Raw genomic sequence first — 21,528 nt, 5'->3', positions numbered from 1 at the left:
GACCGGAGGGCTCAGTCTCAGTCTGTCACTACTTCAGTCCGTCTCACACTCCAGTTTGGCATCTGTCATTCATCGCATAGCAGGGCCTGTACTTCACCAGCGGTGAGGCTGTGGACTGTTAGTGAAGAGTTTGTACCACAATACATGGACTCAAAGTTAAGTACTTTGTGTAAATAAAGAACCCTGTCAATACGTGTATGCAGTTGTGTTGTAGAAAGAGGATACCGACCACCAGACAACATCCTCTCCCTTGATCCCTATGGTACAAGACTCTACAGTGGCAATAAGGATACAACAGTGTCAACGAGAATACTAAAGAGGTGATGAGGATGGGATTCAGTGCAGATCGAAGATAATCAACTTGGCTGAAGATTTTGCTTGCTTCTCTTATGTTTTAGCTTGCAGAGGTTTCTAATTGCTAATTTGTTGTTGTGTTCTTGCATGTATTCCATGAGGGGAGCCGCAAAACTAATTAAATTTCTCTTTTCAGAGGCTTTGCTTCCTTTTTTGACAAAGTATTTGGATACCCCATCCCTGAGCCTCAGCCACAGACAGCCAGTGTGATGGATCTAACACAAGCTTTTCAATTTCAGAACCAACAAATTGCTGCCTTACTGATGACAGTACAACTACTGGCTGCACAAGCCGTGTTATCTGCACAACCAACCAACCAGCCAGCCCAAAAAGTACTGCTGATTAGCATACCAGTGTTCTGGCAATTTAACGACACAGAAGAGGAATAGTTTGAACACTTGATTCAGTTCCGAGCACACTGTCAAGTTCATCATGTTGAAGGTACTGTAAAGTTACAATACCTCCTTTCTATTGCAGGGTCACCAGTGTTCTGGTTAATACAAAAACTATTTCCAACCGCGTCCCCTGATGAACTCATCTATGACGAAATAATCACTGCTTTAACTCAATATTATGACCAGCAAGTCCATGTAGCTGCAGCCAGACATCAGTTTTTTTGCTTGCAGAAAAAGCTGGAACAGACATACTGACAGTGGTACACAAATAACATTCAATGTCCCAGATAATAGAATACGGGAATGAATCTTAAAGTACTCTGATCCACCACTTCCCCAAGTACTGCAAATATTAGAGTAATATGGTTCGTGTGCCACAGCGGCCGATAAGTTTGATTAGGCCCCGATTTGTTGGGTCAAGTCACCTCTTGCATGTGACTGCCCCAGACAGACACAACAAGCGTGTACACAGCCGTGTAGGCAGCCACATAGACATGTAAACAAGCCTGTGAATTTTGTGAAGTCTTGCCCTAGATGTTTTGCTAGCCATAAAAGACAGGACTGCCCATCAAGTAATGCAAGGGGTCACACATGTGGAAAAGAAGGCCATGTCCAAGTAGTTTGTTTGCAACAGCACAAAAATGCCAATTCTGCCCGCTCCCAGAAAAAAATACAGGCTCATGCATAGGGAGTGAATGCTGTGTTTTCAAAACCTGTAACAGGTTTTGACAAAAGTAAGATTAAGGTTGTTTCTACTCCTCGCTCTAGTGCTGTGCAACGACGTCCTAACAAACTATTTGTCTCATTACGAATTGCTGGCCCTCATGTGAACTTTCAGTTAGACAGAGGTGCCCCAGTAATTTGCTTAATCATGCCACGTCTGTTTAAGTCTAGAAAGCACTTAACTGCTTACAATGGACAGGAAATTCTAGTGCTTGGACGTTGTAGTTTGCCCGCCACTTACAAATCTCACACTAGGATGGTGAATTTTACTGTTTTGAAATCAAGTGACAGTGAGACCATATTCAGTTTAGATGCCTTTGAATTGCTTGGCCTTAGCATCAAAGACAATGTACTTTCAGTAGCGGCCTGAGCAACAAAAGACAGTGTTGTTAGCAAACTAGCGACACTGTCTTGCTTAAAGAATTTCCTGAAATATTGTCAGAAGGAATGGGAAAACCTAATAACTTTGTAGCACATGTTACATTGAAAGACAATGCACAGCCTAAGTTTTTCCAGGCCTGCCCTGTTCCAATAGCTTTAAGAGAGAAAGTAGCCAGTGAATTGAAAGAATTACAAGATAATGGTTTAATTGCTTCCATTCAAGCTAGTCAATGGGCAAGTCCTCTTGTTTTGCTGCGCAAGTCTTCTGGTAGCATTCAGATTTGTGTTTATTAAGTCTAAAGTCAACCCCACAGACAATAGTTGACACTTATCCATTACCACGCCGTGAGGAATTCATGGACAGGCTTGATGCGGGACATTACTTTTCTAAAGATAGATTTGCATGAGGCCTACTTGCAAATTCCATTGGATGAAGAATCACAGAAAGTGTCTGTTGTAAATACGCACTTAGGACTGTTCACGTATTTGCATTTGCCCTTCGGCAGTGCTTCCACACCTGCCATTTTTCAACTTTATTTGGAACAGCTGACAGCAAAAGTGCCATTTTGTCCAAACTACCTTGATGATATTGTTGTCTCACGTTTGTACACCAGAAGAACATATTGCCAATTTGCATACTCTCTTGAGTGTTGTCAGAAGCAGGACTCAAGTGTCATCTCAAAAAGTGTGACTTTTTTCAAATAGAACTACAGTACTTAGGTCATGCGATAAACGGTTATGATGTGCATCCCCTCCAGTCTCATTTGCTTGAAATCTGTGACCTGCCTGTTCCTCACAATGAGTCTGAACTGCAGTCGCTACTAGGAAAGATAACGTACTACATTCGGTTCATACCAAAAGCTGCTCAGATCATGGCTTCATTGTATTGCTTGCATCACAAAAATATACCTTTTGTGTGGACTGAGAACTGTCAAGACGCATTTGAGAAACTCAAAAATGCTTTGCTTAGGGACAGATGTTTACCGCATTTTGACCCTGCCAAGCCAGTAGTTTTACAAGTCGACGCTTCGTCCGACGGGACCAGCACTGTGCTTTCACACAGAATTGGTGCACAAGACAGACCTATTGCTTTTGCCTGAAAGTTGTTAAACTCGGTGCAATTATTCTCAAATTGAAAAAGAAGCTCTCGGTACTGTGTATGGAGTAATGAAATTCCATCACTATTTGTGTGGTCACACGTTCTACTTAGTGATAAATCACAAGCTTTTGCAGTCCTTGTTTCATCCATCACAGCCGGTTCCTATATGCACTCCTCAAAAATTGCGATGTTGGCCTTTGTTGCTTTCACAGTATCAGTATGAAATTGTATACAGACCTATGGCAAAGCATGGCAATGCAGAAACTGTATCTCAGCTTCAGATTGGCCCAGCCTCTGATTCTGATGCATCTTGTTGCCAAATCAATGTGCAGGACTCTGGATTGCTGGAATCTTTTCTCATGCAGTACAGAAAAATAGCACAGGCCATGGAAGCAGACCCAAATCTGAAGATATTATTGCATTACATTCACAATCTTGGCTTCCTTCATTGAACCGTATACAGAACTCAGTTGTGTGCTGATATTTTGCACATCAGCACAACCTTTCAGTTCAACAGAATGTGACTATTTTAAAATGACAGTGGAGAATTGCATGTGCTTATTCCCTAAGTGTTGCAAAAGGATGTGTTGTGAGTGTTGCTCCACCAAGGAACTGTTTGCACTAAACAATTTGTGCAACGGCACTGTAATTGGCAGGGCGTGGATGCCCACATTAAACAGATGACGGCACAGTGTCACACATGCGCGGGCAACCAATTTGCTCCACCACAGACATTTGAAGCTTGGCCTAAGACTCAATCGCCATGGCAAATAGTGCACACTGACTTTGCTGGATCATTTTGGAACACTCGTTGGCTCATAGTGGCAGATTCTATTAGCAAGTTTCCATTTGCAGTGCCTATGAACTCTACTACATCATGTGGCACCATTCAAGCATTGTCCTCCAGATTTTGCATCAAAGGTTTGCCAGAAATACTTGTGTCCAACAATGAACCACAGTTCACTTCATGTGATTTTGAACAGTTTTGTGAACGAAATGGCATTCGTCATCTAACAAGTGCTCCGTTTCAGCCCCAGTCCATCAGAGAAGCAGAACACTTTGTATGCAGTTTTAAACAACAGATGGCCAAGCTTCGTACCACCCACAACACTTAGGGAATAAGCACATGCAATTCTCCACTGTCATTATAAAATAGTCACATTCTGTTGAGCTGAAAGGTTGTGCTGATGTGCAAAATATCAGCACACAACTGAGTTCTGTATACTGTTCCATGAAGGAAGCCAAGGTGCTGCAACTCTTTCTAGCCTCCTATTGCCCCCACCCACGAGATGGACCATCACCGGCAGAACTTCTGCATGGCCGCTGCTATACTTGCTACACCCACCTATGGTCTGCAAGTATCACTTTGCACTGTGCAATCTTTTCCTTTTCAGGGTTTATGGCAAGCGGAGGATGTTCCTATTGCCTCACAAGCCAGATAGCAGGGTATGGTCAGAAGTATGTCATCCTCCAGTCATGGATCCAGGCTCCTCTCTACGCCAGTGTCCTACCCCCCTTGCTCTCTCTCCGTTGTTTGCATTCTCCCTACACGATGACAGTGGAATGTATATACAGCATGTCAGGGGTACCAGAGAAGAGCATAGTAGTTGTAGTAATGAGATTATTTGACATCAAAAAGGACATGATCATTGGTTTTTGGGCAATTTCCGAAATCGTTAAGTGTGTGGACTGTGTGCATGCCACCATGGTTACAGAATACCGTGCATGCCAAAATAATGCTATCCAAAACTGGCACCAAGGCAACTCTAGTGCACCACAGACCATAGACGACACGAGTGAACAAAGGCTGTGGAGATGTAGTGCACCACAGACCATAGACGACACGAGTGAACAAAGGCTGTGGAGATGTGTATACGCAAATAGACGTGCAACTGCTGAGCAACTGACAGCCCAGATGAATCTAGGGGCTACCAACAGTGTCTTCTCAATGATCATTCAGCAAATGATGTTGCGTATAGGCTTTTGCACAACTATGCGTCTACCCATGAAGATCATGTCCATCTCTACATGCAGTTTGTTTTTCCTTGGCACAATGGCATGTACCATCAGGACAAAGCAACATGTAACAAAGCTAGCAGTATGTGTCTGAGTAGTTCAAAGAGGACCAGGAGGAGTTTACCGTACTCTGTTGACCACTCAACCCCCAGATTTAAACCCGACTGAGAATCCGTGGGTCAACCTCAGTCATACTGTTTGCACCATGGATACTCATCTGAGAAACCTAGCTTAGCTGGCCACAACAATGAGTCAGCATGGCTTCACATCTCTGTCAGTACCCCCCAGAACCTCACTGACTGTGTTCCTGCACATCCGCACTACAAAAGGTGGTTATTCAGGCTTTTTGAAACTTGGTCACATTAATGGGACCAGGCCGTGTGTCATTTGTTTTATTTCCGTTTTACTTACAAGCCTGTGCTTTGATTGTTGTTGAGTTTGACAAAGTGCTTTGAGCCACTTCTTGCTTTTCTGGTGTGGCTTGATGACTCTGCGATAAGTCCCAGACTAGAAATGTAAAGGTTTCAGCTCCAGTCAGTCTTAAGATCGTTTCTGCTACTTATCACTTCTCTCACTTCTAGCAACTGTTTCTTAATGTAAAAAGTGTCAAGTTGTGCCTTGGTTTGGAGACCATTTGAAACTGTAGATCCCTCTATGACTGAGTAAGTTCAAAGGTTGGGGGAAACCAAGAGTATACCACCTCCAACAGTAAAGCACCACAGTAATGGAACAAGCCTTTGGGTTGAGGATGTAATGTGCCAAAATTCGTTTGTCTTTTGTCATGAGCAGGGTTGATTTTCAGGTGCAAATTTCAGATGAAAAAAGAAAAGGAAAAGATGCACAAATAAAGTAAAAAGGGGAACAAAAAGTGCTGGCTTATTCTACTAATTCAGTGATTTCTCTTTCTTCTATTCTACTATTGAATTACAAACAAGTACATCAAATTGCCACTCATCAAAAGTAGCAAAAAACACTAAGCTGTTGTACTTCAAGACATTAAGCATCTCTACATTTTTGAATGTAAGTCTGTTTCTATTAGGAGATAGAATGTCTTTGTAGATGTTAAAGCTTCTTCCCACATCCACAGAAATCAGTGGGGCAAACCTTGTATTCACTTGGAATGACAACTCTACAGATGTGGCGAATTCCTCAATGTCTGGATTCTTCTGAAGACTACATTCAAGTTTGTCTTTGCAATAGCCATCTAACTGCTCCCCCACAGAAGTAATAATATCCCACTGATTTCTCTTTTCCAGACCTTGTTGTTCTAATTGTATAATAGTTGCAGTCAGGTACTTGTAACTATGGACACGGTATAATTCTCTCTGCAAATTATGTATTTTCTCCGGTAACAGAAGTTGCTGTGCCTTGGACATAGCACCTGGGTTGGCTGGAGTCAAAGAAAACACAAACACACTAATTACGTGAAAATTCTCACACAACATACCAGCACACTTAATCCGAGATCCCCAACAAGCAATGATCAGGAAATCTGAAAGCGGCAGGCCAGTGGTATCCCCATAGGAAACAACACGATTTGGAGCTTTCCATAGAATCTTTTTCAGGGAAGAGATGAACTGATTTGCGATGTTGTATTCTTCCTTATGGATTCACAACCCCTATGACGGGCATGAACGAAGCATGTCACATGCTTCAATTTAGGAAATAAAGGTTTCAATTGGTTAACAGATGACCCATAACCACAAGCAGTAGTTTTCCGAACTCGATACCATTAGGCCAGAGTTTCTGGCAGAAGTCCACAATTGATTGCATTACTGTACTGGCATTGGCTTTCTGCAGCTCATACATTTTTTTAACAAGATGGGCTTAACGTACTCCCACGCTAAGGAAAAAACCAAAAATATTCAAAACATTCTATTGAGTATATGGTTTCATCCACAATGCTTCCCACATCATATTCAGACACTTTCTTCTTGTTTCTTTATATGGTTTCTTGGTAAGCAGAGTCCATGTAGCTTTTTCTTAAAGTATTGTCATAAGGCATTGACAGCTTTGTACATTTTTCAAGAAATCTATTGAAGGCTGGGTAGTTCAATTTACTGAGTGGAATTCCTGTTTGTGTAAGAACTGCACACAAATCAATGTTTAATTCCTGCAAATTTTGGCTTTTTGAGGCACTCTGTTGAAATGAATTTTGTAATAGAAGTTGCTGATTTGTTTGCTTGAAGAGCCTTATTCACTTGACACCTAGAGCTGGAAATGTGTTGTTTGATGCAATCTCGCTGGTGTTTTTCATCTAATAAAATTCCTGGATTGCAAATAGTACATCGCACAACAGTTCCACCAGTGTCTATGAAATTTTGTTTGAATTCCTGACCCGGAACAATAAATTGGGCTCTGGACATCTTTGGCATGGCAAAATCGAGTAGTACACTCATTCAGTAATGTAAAAAAAAAGAGAGAAGAAGAAGCTCACACCAGCTCACTTGCTAACTCAATGTGCCTGTCATACATCACTCTTGCACCCACTTGCTCACTTGCTGTCCACACTCTCTTTTGTAATACTGCAACAATTACCAGAATATTCTCATTCATCTGTCTCTGTGATTTCTAGTAGCTTCTACCAGAGCCCTGTCTCAATTTCTGGAACTATGCAGGTGCGGTTACTGCTGTCCCTGTGTAATCAGACTCTGCCTCCATGTGAACAGATGAGGTCTCCCCAGTAACAAACTCACATTCGTGAACAGCAGGCTACTGGTTCTGGTGGGCTAGACTCACTCATTGTCAATTGCATTACTGTGGGCCACTTTATAGTGGTAAAGCAAGAAAAAGAGGTTTTGTCGAGCACAGAATTATTTTCCATTGTTGCAGGTGTGCTCTTAACTCCTGTGCAGCATTTACTGAAGGAGGTAGGCTTACTATTCACATGTACAAAGCAAGGTGAGGAGACTTTAACTAAAAGTTAAATATTTTAAACTAATTAGAAATCTTGTACAATAAATTGGAATGAAACTTCGAAGAAAATGGAGAATTATGGGCATTGTTGGGAGAAAAAGGGATAGAGGTTTCAACAAAGGGAAAAAGGTGCATTTGGTTGGTAAAACCTTAAATGATCATAACCCAATCACTAGCTGATAACAAATCAAATGCAATTTTGTGGATGTGTAAAGCGTGATATTTGGATCGGCATTAGTTCCAACTAGTTCCAGCTTGCAGTAATGGTCCTGCACAGAAGCATTTCGATGGAGAGTGATTTCTGTTTTCATGGTGTAGAAAGGATGTGTTGATTTGCATTACGTAAATGTGTGATACTCAAGACCAGATTCTTGTTGTAGTTGACACTATATTATTATTATTATTATTATTATTATTTCTTTCTTTCCTCAGACGTTATGTCTGGTCAAAAATGGAAAGTGACGCGGACCTTGATCAAGAGTGACTTCCTTTTAACTGTACGGTATATGTTATATTGCATTTAGGAACTTTCGGGTAATTGAACATGTATCAATAATTACGGATTTCTGTAGTTGTATATATATGTTTGGATGTAGCTGTATTGCATTGATGTACTGGTGGATATTGTTTGGTATGACTCCTGTACTTGATAGTATAATTGGTATAATGTCAACTTTATCCTGATGCCACATGTCCTTCACTTCCTCAGCCAGTTGGATTTGTTTTTCAATTTTTTCTCCTGTTTTCTTTTGTATATTTGTTGTATTGGGTATGGATATTTCGATTAGTTGTGTTAATTTCTTCTTTTTATTGGTGAGTATGATGTCAGGTTTGTTATGTGGTGTTGTTTTATCTGTTATAATGGTTCTGTTCCAGTATAATTTGTATTCATCATTCTCCAGTACATTTTGTGGTGCATACTTGTATGTGGGAACATGTTTTATAAGTTTATGTTGTAAGGCAAGCTGTTGATGTATTATTTTTGCTACATTGTCATGTCTTCTGGGGTATTCTGTATTTGCTAGTATTGTACATCCGCTTGTGATGTGATCTACTGTTTCTATTTGTTGTTTGCAAAGTATGCATTTATCTGTTGTGGTATTGGGATCTTAAATAATATGCTTGCTGTAATATCTGGTGTTTATGGTTTGATCCTGTATTGCAATCATGAATCCTTCAGTCTCACTGTATATATTGCCTTTTCTTAGCCATGTGTTGGATGCGTCTTGATCGATGTGTGGCTGTGTTAGATGATACGGGTGCTTGCCATGTAGTGTTTTCTTTTTCCAATTTACTTTCTTCATATCTGTTGATGTTATGTGATCTAAAGGGTTGTAGAAGTGGTTATGAAACTGCAGTGGTGTAGTCGATGTATTTATATGAGTGATTGCTTTGTGTATTTTGCTAGTTTCTTCTCGTTCTATAAAGAATTTTCTTAAATTGTCTACCTGTCCATAATGTAGGTTTTTTATGTCGATAAATCCCCTTCCTCCTTCCTTTCTGCTTAATGTGAATCTTTCTGTTGCTGAATGTATGTGATGTATTCTATATTTGTGGCATTGTGATCGTGTAAGTGTGTTGAGTGCTTCTAGGTCTGTGTTACTCCATTTCACTACTCCAAATGAGTAGGTCAATATTGGTATAGCATAAGTATTTATAGCTTTTGTCTTGTTTCTTGCTGTCAATTCTGTTTTCAGTATTTTTGTTAGTCTTTGTCTATATTTTTCATTTAGTTTTTCTTTAATATTTGTATTATCTATTCCTATTTTTGGAAAATGAGCTACTCCTATATAAAAATCAACATGGATTCTGCAAACAGAGATCCTGCGAAACGCAGCTCACTCTGTTCCTCCATGAGATCCACAGCGGAGTGGACAACAGCACTCAGGTTGATGCTGTATTCCTTGATTTCAGTAAGGCATTTGACACCGTCCCGCATTGCTGTCCAATGAAAAAAAAAAGTGAGCTTATGGAGTATCAGAGCAGACCTGCGATTGGTTCAAGACTTTCTTGCAGATAGAACTCAACATGTCACTCATAACGGAACTAAATCGACAGATGTAAAGGTAATACCCGGAGTACCACAGGGAAGTGTGATAGGACTGTTGCTATTTACATTATATATAAACGAAACAGTACAAACCATTGGATGCTCTTTAAGGCTATTCACAGATGATTCAGCTGTCTACACCAAAGTAGCAAAGCCAGAAGATAGTGAGAATTTGCAGAACGACCTGCAGAGAATTGACGAATGGTCCAGGCTCTGGCAGTTGACCCTGAACGTAAACAAATGCTACATATTGCGCATACATAGGAAAAGAAATCAGCTACTATACAGCTACACTATTGATGACAAACAGCTGGAGACAGCATCTGCCGTAAAATATCTGGCATAACTATCCAGAACGACCTTAAGTGGAATGACCATATAAAACAGATAGTGGGAAAAGCACACACCAGACTCAGATTCATCATAAGAATTTAAGGAAATGTAACTCATACATGAAAGAAGTGGCTTATAAGGCACTTGGTCACCTGATTCTTGAGTAATTGTCACCTATTTGGGATTCCTATCAGGTGGGACTGATAGAGGAGATAGAGAAGATCCAATGAAGTATGGTGCGTTTCGTCACAGGATTGTTTAGCTGGCGAGAGAGCGTTACGGAGATGCTAAACAAACTCCACTGGCAGACGTTATAAGATAGGTGCTGTGCATCACGGAGATATTTACTACTGAAATTTGGGGACAGCACTTTTCAGGAGTTGGACAACATACTACTGCCCCGCACATACATCTCGCGTATTGACCACGAGGAGAAAATTCAAGAAATTAGAGCCAATACAGAGGCTTACTAACAATCATTCTTCCCACACACTACTCATCACTGAAACGGTGTTGGAGGGATCAGAGAGTGGTGCCGAAAGTGCCCTCCGCCACACACCTTTAGGTGGCGTGCGGAGTATGACGTAGATGTAGATGTTGATGTCATTAACTGGATAGTTTACTTCTTTTGGTACATATATTTAATTCCACATCCATCTTGCAAGTAGGCTTTGAGGGCATTTCTCTCTTTTTAAGCACATCAGGTGCTAGTTTTTTCCTAACATTTGAGGAGTGACACCTTCATTGAATAAATATATTTCACAATGCCATATAATCATAGACAAATGCAATAAAACCTGCAGAGGATCAACATTTGGTGCAGCACAAACAAATTTAATCTATGATAAACGATAAAGACCCATTATTGTATCATCGCACCATCGGCAGTCAATCGATGGGAACAGCCAAAACTGCAAATTTCTAAAGAGAATTCTACCAGCGCAGCTTAAGGTGGGATGATCACACAAAACCAGATGCAGCAAAAGTAGACATGAGTCTGCAATTCATTGGAAGAGTCCTAATGTAATTCACCCACAAACGAGGTAACCAACAACACAATGGTATGACCAATTACTGTTTTCCTACTATAAAATGTGAATAAGGAATAACAAACCAACCAGAATAAGAGGAGATGGGGAGTATTACATTGTCAGCAGAGAAGCAACAGCAGCTTGAATTGGCCAGGAGAGTTCTGTGACTTCAAACGTGGATTAGTCATTGGATGTCACCTGAGCAACAAACCCACCAGACACATTTCAACTCTTCTACAACTACCCAAGTCGACTGTCGGTGATATGTTTGTGAAGCACAAATGTGAAGGAACAACCACAGTTGAACCAAGACTAGACAGATCTCATTTACTGACAGACATGGGCCATCGAATATTGTGGAAGGTGGTAGTAAAATATCACACAAAATCAACACAATGAATCACTCATGAGATACAAAGTGCTACTGGCAGTACAGTTAGTGACTCTGCACATGAACTTAAAATTAATGGGATGCAATGGTCGAGCAGCTCTTCATAAGCCACACATTTCTACACTCAGTGCTAAGTGACTATTGAGGTGGTGTAAAAAGAGTGATGCCACTGGGTAGTGGGCGACTGGAAACCAGTCACTTGGGAGTGATGAATCGTGCTAGACCCTGTGACAATCCAATGTAAAGGTTTGGATTTGCGAATGCCTGGAAAACTTTACCTGTCATCATGTGAACAGTGATGTAAAGGGAAGGTGCTGTTACAGTATGGGTTTACCTTCATGGTTAGTATGTGGTCCTCTTATAGTATTGTGCTTAAAAAAACACAAAATGCAGACGGACACGACCAAATTTTACAGTATAGTGTACTGTGTACAGTAGAGGAATAGTCTGCTGATGATGACTGACTGTACTGGTATGACAATGTGCCCTGTCAGAAAGTAGCATCTCTGAGGCAATGGTGTGTGGACAATAACATTATAGAAATGGACTAACCTGCCCATGGTCACAACCTGAACCCAACAGAACAACTTTGGAACGAGTTACATAGCCAATTTCGTTCCAGACTCCAGCATCTAACATTACTATCTTCTCTGGTTTTGGCTCTTGTGGAGGAATGGGATGCCATTCCACAACAAACAATCAGACACCTCACTGAAAGTTTCCCCAACAGAGTTCAAGCTGTCACAGAGGTGAAGGGTTGGACACACCCTCGGATTAATCTTCAGTAGTAGGGGTCTGTTTGCAGCTCATGGTCTTGCGGTAGCATTCTCGCTTCCCATGCACGGGGTCCCGGCTTCGATTCCTGGCGGGGTAAGGGATTTTCCTTGTCTCGAGATGACTGGGTGTTGTGTCATCATCATCATCATCATCATTCATCTCCATTATGATTGGAGAAAGGCAACGGCAAACCACCTCCACTAGGACCTTGCCTAGTCGGCGGTGCGCGTCTCCCGCATCGTCCCCTACGCTCCTCGGAGTATGGGCAGTCATCATCATCATCATCATCATCATCATCATCATCTGTAGGGGCCCAAATACTTTTGATCTAATAAACCATTTAGCAACACGATATGGTCTCTTAATCATGAGAAGCAGTGAGTAGGTTACACAAACAGAACTACGGCAAATGCTAGACCATTACTTTTGTAACCTATGAGGGGAAATCACGTAGCTTATGATACTCTTACTGGAATGATTCTTGCTTATAACTCAACAGTCTGGGATCCTTATTATGGAAGATTTATACAGGGAAGATTTATGGAGAAGTCACAAAAAAAAGTTGTATGTGTCATAGTGGGCTTGTGGAGCATCATTGAGGTACTCCAATGGCACCAGTGACATTCCAAGAAGAATCACAGTTCCTCCCACATATATCTAAAAAAAATGACAATACAGTAAAATCAGAGAAGTTTGAACTTACACAGAGGCTAAAGATAGTCTTCGTTTCTATGCACCATTCACAAATGGAACAGAAATGGAGAAAAATGATGGTAGCACATAAGGTACCTTCTACCATACACCATACGATGGCTTGCAGAGTACATATTGTACGCAACAATGATTTGTATTCCCATCCATGCCACAGCGTATGTCATATACTGTGGATGACAAGTAGGCACAGTTCTTCACTGCTCCTCAGACTATGCAATGAGCACAGTTTTGAGATGAAATACAGGCACTCAGTTGTGTACTGCCATTTGTGGCCTTCAGACCACATCATCTGATACGGTGTGTTGACTATTGCTTGTTTTGGAGTTCTCTCTCTTTCAGTATTCACTCTGAACTGATCTTGAACACTTGTGGAGACAGTGTTGTTGTCTTTTGATCTGTGTTTCTAACTAATCATTCAATACATGAACTTACTTACATTACTGATCGTCTAGAACTACTGTTCATTTCATGGTTTAGTGCACCACAGTGTGGCAAGTGATGCAGAATGCCAAGGAGGATATAAAGTATAAATGTATATGTAGAGCAGTTTACAATGTAAGCTAACATTTTGCAATAATTTACAGCTTTATAACTTAGTTTATATTGCTTAGGGTTACCAAAAAAAAAGATCTCAGAATACCACTGTATAAGCATTTCAGCTTCCAGTTCCTCCAAGTTTACTGTGCATATTTCTCCAGTACAATGAGAACTGGTAATAAGAGCAATGCAAAAAACAGTTTGTAGTACTGTAACATAAGCAAACTTTTGTCTCAGTATTATGTAAATCACAGCAATATGCTGGAGGGGAGATACACTGGTTAACATAAGCAGGCAGGCAGGCAGAGTAATGAGACAACATAATATATTGTGGTAGTTGTCTACTGGTGTTTAACTAGAACTGCTGATCAAGCTTACTTCATCACAGGCAAAGCATCGAGGAATCTTCAGGAGCTCTGCATAATGACGGCCACAGTAAACTTGTCCCTTATTGAAGAAGTAAATGAGGTCCACCAGAAGCTCCTGAAACAGACAGTAGTTTCTGAATGCTAAAAATGATGGTGACAAAATTTTAAAAATTAATCTTAATCAAATGAATGTGACGATTTAAAACAGAAAACTATCAAGATTTGGTTTTTTAAAGCCTTTTTTATCAAAGCACTGTTGATATTAATTTGTGTAAACACATGATTTGTCCTCTTTTACAATGACTTCAAATGCACATCTAAAATTGTTCCACTTGAAGTTCCTTGCAACCCAGAACTGAAGTTTTCAATATTTCACTTTCATAAAGTTGAAGAGTGAATCGTTTCCTGAGTTGCAAGGAGAGGTAGTCTACAGTGGGTGCAAGGTCACGGCTACAAGGAGGTTGGGGCATGTACAAAAGATTCCCACCTTAAGTACTAAAATGTGTGGACAAGGTAAGCATCCACTGTTGAAAATCAAAATAACTCTAATCTCATCTTTACATATTGTCACTGTTAGTTTGATACCAAAATGCAACCATCAGAATTTTGGCTTCAGTAAATTTGAGTGATACCACTGCACAGACTGCTGTTTAAGACTCCGGGCTCCATAACTATTTCATGATCTTCTGCAGTGACTGTAATTCATTTGTGGTAGTACTGTTTATTTTTACAGTCATTTTAATTTACTGTCACACAAAAAGCTATTCCTAACAGATGATCAGTGCAGTCTACTGCACACATGCAAGCTGACCCTAGCAGCCAGTTAAATTTTTCAGCGAATCAGCCACTACTTATAATGCATGCCTTGTACCTCACACTAAATCCTGGCCGCATGGTCCAATTGTGCTTATATACTGCTGTCACTGATCACCTTCAAGCTGTATTACTTAAGATAAAGGACAATTGGATGGTGTGTTGCATAAAAACAAAAAAAGTTGCTGAAAACGAATAAATTAAATTTCTGCAAGAGCATGAAAATCAGAAAATCAGCTCTTACCTTGCAAGTAGTGCAGACAAAGCAGGACGGGTGCCATGCTACATCTTCTCCTGCTCGGTCAGCGAACACAGCTACGTCACCAGCCTGAATTGCACCTTTGCACTCCTTGCAATTAAACTGTGGCTGCTGCACAGCTGGGGTATCATCAGTTTTCATTTCTGCCATGTGACTTGACAACTCTCCAAGTTCCGCATCATGTCTGTGCTGCTGCATTGCTAGAGCTGACTTAGGCAGTGCATCAGTAGGAACACCTTCAGAAAAGACAGTCTCTCCGTGAGGACCCAATGAAGAATAAATGGAACTCTTGGCTGGAAGGGCTTCTGGCATTCCAAAAGGATCATGCCCAGTACCAACAGTGTCAGCAAACCTTCCTTTCTGTTGCCTATGGGCATCACCATGTGATTCACCTGGAATATGCTTTGTTGGAACTGTCTTCCCAGGTGACAAGTTGTTGACTCCTGTCAAAGGTAGAACAGTTTTGTGAGGATAAGTGACTATCAAGATCCACATTTATATCCAAGTTCTGCATGTCATTGCACTTGATTTATAAGAACATGAGGTTCTAAGAAGCTTAGGTTGCAAAAAACACACAAAACAGGATGGATACCAAGACTACTTACTTACTTAATTCTTCTACAGTTTAACTGTGTACAGTAGACAATGAACCAATACTTTTAGTGCTGCATACATTTTTTATACTAAAACAATAATTTTTCAGCTGGAAATAATAATATCTAATTTGTATTATTAAGCACATATGTAACAAGCATGAGTACATATAACAAGCATCAAAGGTTTTTTTTTTTGACACGCCCTCATGGATCGGGACTAGGGCTCAGTCAGATAATATTTTACTGATGATTTGAGTTCATTCTGGTCCATTATTACTTTTGTGTGTCTCAGTAGTGTATCATACAGTTTTTGCTAGGCTGGGGTAAACCTCTTTAGAATAGTGCTGTATTTGTCCACTGAACATGTAAATTATTTGTATTCATTACAAGAATGCGAGGATTACTACTGTTCAGTTTTCCTTTTATAATAATTACATAATCTAATATGTGCATACAGACTGCATGTTACTCTTCCATTTACTTTTAACATTAACCTAATTACCTTTTTCTGTGCTCTGAAATATTTTGGGCTTGCTCTGAAGTTGCCCCAAAATACTATCCCACATTTCAATACCGAGTGAGCATGTCAAATATAGTTCTGACTATTATATGAGATGTAATTTCTTAGAATTTTGGAGTTTGTTGAACATCCCTATAATGTTCTTGTGCAGACTAAATGATCTCATAATGCAACGCACCACTCTTCATAACATCTTCTCTATTTAATCTATTAATCCCACATGGTAAGGGCCCCAGACTGATAAACAATAATCATGAGGCAGTCAAATGAGAGTTTTTTTAAGCCCTTTCTTTCATGGATGAAATATATTTCCTTAAGCTACTCCCAATGAATTTCAGTCTGGCATCTGATTTTCCTATTTATTATTTTATGTGGCCATTTCACAGCAGGTCATTTCAGTAGTAACACCTAGGTATTTTACAATCGTTTGTTTTTCCAGTGATTTGCAATTAATAGTGTAACCACACAGTAATTAATCTATTTTGCCTACTTACATAAATTTATTTACATTCAGGGTCAACAGCCCATTCCTGCACCAATTGTTGACCCTCTGCAGGTCTTCCTGCATTTTGCTACTATCTTCTGGTGTTGCAATCTTGTTATAGACAATAGCATCATCTACGAATAGTCTCATGGAGCCTCCAATGCCATTAACCAGACCATTAATATAAATTGTAAATACACTCCTGGAAATTGAAATAAGAACACCGTGAATTCATTGTCCCAGGAAGGGGAAACTTTATTGACACATTCCTGGGGTCAGATACATCTCATGATCACACTGACAGAACCACAGGCACATAGACACAGGCAACAGAGCATGCACAATGTCGGCACTAGTACAGTGTATATCCACCTTTCGCAGCAATGCAGGCTGCTATTCTCCCATGGAGACGATCCTAGAGATGCTGGATGTAGTCCTGTGGAACGGCTTGCCATGCCATTTCCACCTGGCGCCTCAGTTGGACCAGCGTTCGTGCTGGACGTGCAGACCGCGTGAGACGACGCTTCATCCAGTCCCAAACATGCTCAATGGGGGACAGATCCGGAGATCTTGCTGGCCAGGGTAGTTGACTTACACCTTCTAGAGCACGTTGGGTGGCACGGGATACATGCGGACGTGCATTGTCCTGTTGGAGCAGCAAGTTCCCTTGCCGGTCTAGGAATGGTAGAACGATGGGTTCGATGACGGTTTGGATGTACTGTGCACTATTCAGTGTCCCCTCGACGATCACCAGTGGTGTACGGCCAGTGTAGGAGATCGCTCCCCACACCATGATGCCGGGTGTTGGCCCTGTGTGCCTCAGTCGTATGCAGTCCTGATTGTGGCGCTCACCTGCACGGCGCCAAACACGCATACGACCATCATTGGCACCAAGGCAGAAGCGACTCTCATCGCTGAAGACGACACGTCTCCATTCGTCCCTCCATTCACGCCTGTCGCGACACCACTGGAGACGGGCTGCACGATGTTGGGGCGTGAGCGGAAGACGGCCTAACGGTGTGCGGGACCGTAGCCCAGCTTCATGGAGACGGTTGCAAATGGTCCTCGCCGATACCCCGGGAGCAACAGTGTCCCTAATTTGCTGGGAAGTGGCGGTGCGGTCCCCTACGGCACTGCGTAGGATCCTACGGTCTTGGCGTGCATCCGTGCGTCGCTGCGGTCCGGTCTCAGGTCGACGGGCACGTGCACCTTCCGCTGACCACTGGCGACAACATCGATGTACTGTGGAGACCTCACGCCCCACGTGTTGAGCAATTCGGCGGTACGTCCACCCGGCCTCCCGCATGCCCACTATACGCCCTTGCTCAAAGTCCGTCAACTGCACATATGGTACACGTCCACGCTGTCGCGGCATGCTACCAGTGTTAAAGACTGCGATGGAGCTCCGTATGCCACGGCAAACTGGCTGACACTGACGGCGGCGGTGCACAAATGCTGCGCAGCTAGCGCCATTCGACGGCCAACACCGCGGTTCCTGGTGTGTCCGCTGTGCCATGCGTGTGATCATTGCTTGTACAGTCCTCTCGCAGTGTCCGGAGCAAGTATGGTGGATCTGACACACCGGTGTCAATGTGTTCTTTTTTCCATTTCCAGGAGTGTAGTTATAGATCTTCAGCACTCCATTAGGGTAGTCACAAGATTACTTTTGCATGTTTTGGTTAGTTCCATTAAGAATGACGTGGTGAGTTATATCTACAAGGAAGTCTTGAATACAATTTGGCTTGCTACTCAATGAGCTCATATTTTATTCGTTAAATGACAGTTGGAATTGTAGTGAATGTATTCCATTAAGTCAAGGAAAATGACATCAACTAGTCTAAGGCACTTCGGGTCTCATGGACAAACAGAGAAAGCTGAGTTTCACAAGACCTATATTTGAGGAAGCTATATTGATTTTTGTAGAGATTTTTGTTCTCCAAGAACATCATAATGAATGAGTGTAAAACATGTCACATAATTCTATGACAATGGTATCAGTGATAGAGGATTATAATTATGCAGAACTGTCTGATGATTCTTCTTGAAAACAGAAATGGCTTGCACTTTTTTCCAGTCAGTAGGTACACTCTGTCACTCCAGCAGCCTGTTAGAAGGTTTGTGAGTTCTTTCACACTATCTCTGGAGAACCTCACAGGAGTCTCATCCAGTCCAGTTGGCTTTTCACTGCTGAGCAGTTGCTTTTCTTTTCTGTGATTGCTTATCTCAACAACTGTCATTTTGATATTTGTGTGATGATTGAAAGGGGAAATGATATTCTGTGGTGAAACAATTTCTGAAGACTAAATTTACTACTGTGGCCTTCTCCTGTAATCTTCTGTTTTGGTCCCAGTATGGTCACCCAGAAACTAAATAGACGATTTTGATCTGCTTACCAATTTTACATAAGAATAACACCTATTAGAACTTTTAGTCAATTAGTTTGGCAAAATTTTACTTGTAAATTCATTAAATACTTCTTGCATTACACCCCTCATGCTCATTTTGGCTTCAGTCAGTTCTTGCTTGTCCACTAGGTTTTGACTTCACTTAAATCAGAGATGAACCTCGCTTTGCTTTTGCAAAAACTTTCTAACCTGACTATTGAACCAAAGTGGGTCTAAGCTATCTCTCACAACCTTGTTGGCACATACTTGGCTGAGGCATGTTTTACAATGATTCAGAGTTTCATCTATTTGTCATCCACACCTTTATTCTCAGAGCTGAATATTTCATGATGACTACTTAGATACTCTGCAGTTTGTATCGTGTCACTAATGCTACCAAAAAAATTTTCCTAGTGTTTTTTAAACATTCCTTGTAATACCTATAATAATTGATGCTATCACAGCCTTATGATCGCCGATTTCCTCATTGACATTAATAAGATTCAATAGGTTCGGCCTGTTAGTTACTGGGAGGTCTAGGACACTGTCCTCACATGCTGGTTCTTTAACTATCTGCTCGACGTAATTTTCAGATGAGACATTCAGAAATATTTTACTCAAATCCATTTCTCTGACACCACTTTCATTTCCTGACTCTCCCTTTCTACACCAGACAACCTGATTCCTCCACTACTAAAACAGCACACGATAATAAAACTTATTTGTGATATTCTCCAAGATGTCTCTGAAGCGCTCTGCCACAACAACTCCTGACACAGGGGGTCAACTAAAGCATGCATTATATTCTTTTGCCCACCTTTAATGTAACGCTTTACCCGCATTATTTCACATTTAAAATCTGTAATAACCTCATTATATACTACTGAGTTCTCTATAGCATTAAACATGCTACCACCACCACTTGCGTCTAGCCTACCCTTCCATAAATTAAAATCTTCACTGCTGCACACTTCTATTCCTAATAATGTGTGGGCATTATAATCTTTAATAAGCAAGACTAATTATGAAACTTTACCATGTCTACTTTTGCAGTATACCAATAATAAATTAACATTCTCTCTTTTCGATCTACAAGATGAAGAATTCTCCTTTCAGAGTAATCTGGCTATTCTATCTTTGAATGTGACAGGCATTTTACAATTTCCCCTAAGAAGGGGTACCTCTAACCCAAAAACCCTCATGTGCAAGCCATACATACCCTGCTATCCGAGCAACCACTTCCTTTGTGTGATACTCTTGTGACCTGCCAATGTGGACACTACAATTCTTCCCTCAATAGCGGAAATCAAGAATAGCACTTTTGAAATCACTGCAGAACCATCTGAGCCTCTGGGTATGATGATGGAAATGATGAGCTGTGCTTCCACTCCACATATGATGCTAGATTCGGAGACTGGAAAGTTCTGTTAACTGCATGTCAAGTAGCATTGTTTGCTACAAATCTTCACGAAAAATAATAATGTACAGGAAAAATAACTTCATTTTTACAGATGTAGGTAACTTTTGTTTTTGAAAAGTATCACTGTAATCAATTAACTATTAAGCTACTAGCAGCATACATACAGTAAAACTGAGGAAGTTCCACGTTTTTAAAATTTTTGTTGAGCTGCTGCATTCTAATTCCAGCCACACATTGATGTTGCAGTTTGGGACAGTAATATTTTTCAGGAACAATTGTAATTTAACTTTCTTGCCTTTTCTTTCTTTGTATGTCACCAACTTCCACTGATATACAGGGTGATTATAATTTAAGTTAAACTATCAAAACACTGTAGAAATAACACCACTTGTCAGAATGACGTCAAATTGCAACGGAGTATTATCGGAGAAGAGGGAAAATGTAAGGCAGAAGAAAAAAGATAGTGTGAAAATTGATCAACAGACGGCGCTGTATGTGTCACAATATGTAAATGAAAACACCTGTCATGCACACGACACATAGCTTTTCCTTCTTTCAAGTCTGCGACGTTCGACATGACTGTCTCAATGCAGGATCACACTCTGCTTGTAAAGTTGCATTACAAGAACGATGACTGTGCATACGTTGCTCTGCATAAGTACCGGACACTTAAGGGTTTGAAAAAAGCCGTTGGTCCGATGACTGCTATGGGTCTGGAGAAAATGATTTGGAAATTTGAAAAGACAGGTTCTTTTGGTGTGCAACCTGGTAGATGAAGGAAGCAAATTGATTCGACATCAATGGAAGCAGTGGCCACAGCAAGGAAGGAAGAGATGAGTGGTGGTGGTGTGCAAACGTGTAGTGCACGGAGAACTGCCCGAACACTGGACATACCCGTGAGCATGGTGCATAAAATCATACGAAACATCCTTCTTTGCTATCTATTCAAAATTAACCATGTGCACGA

The 21,528-nt window shown here is 41.0% G+C and overlaps 1 protein-coding gene across 5 annotated transcripts in view; it reads right to left on the bottom strand.

The window, feature by feature from the left end:
• Window positions 1–21,528, bottom strand: part of LOC124711450 (testin) — a 110,046-nt gene that overhangs the window by 17,491 nt on the left and 71,027 nt on the right. For all 5 annotated transcript variants that reach the window (XM_047241533.1, XM_047241535.1, XM_047241536.1 and 2 more), the window contains 2 exons: window positions 15,143–15,600; window positions 14,096–14,200 (listed from right to left, as the gene is read on the bottom strand). In XM_047241533.1, coding sequence (XP_047097489.1) covers window positions 14,096–14,200; window positions 15,143–15,600 — 563 coding nt within the window. The remainder of the gene's footprint in view (window positions 1–14,095; window positions 14,201–15,142; window positions 15,601–21,528) is intronic.

This window comes from Schistocerca piceifrons, chromosome 8, assembly GCF_021461385.2.
Source record: "Schistocerca piceifrons isolate TAMUIC-IGC-003096 chromosome 8, iqSchPice1.1, whole genome shotgun sequence".
Lineage (NCBI taxonomy): Eukaryota > Metazoa > Arthropoda > Insecta > Orthoptera > Acrididae > Schistocerca > Schistocerca piceifrons.
This window is presented reverse-complemented; position numbering and strand designations above follow the sequence as displayed.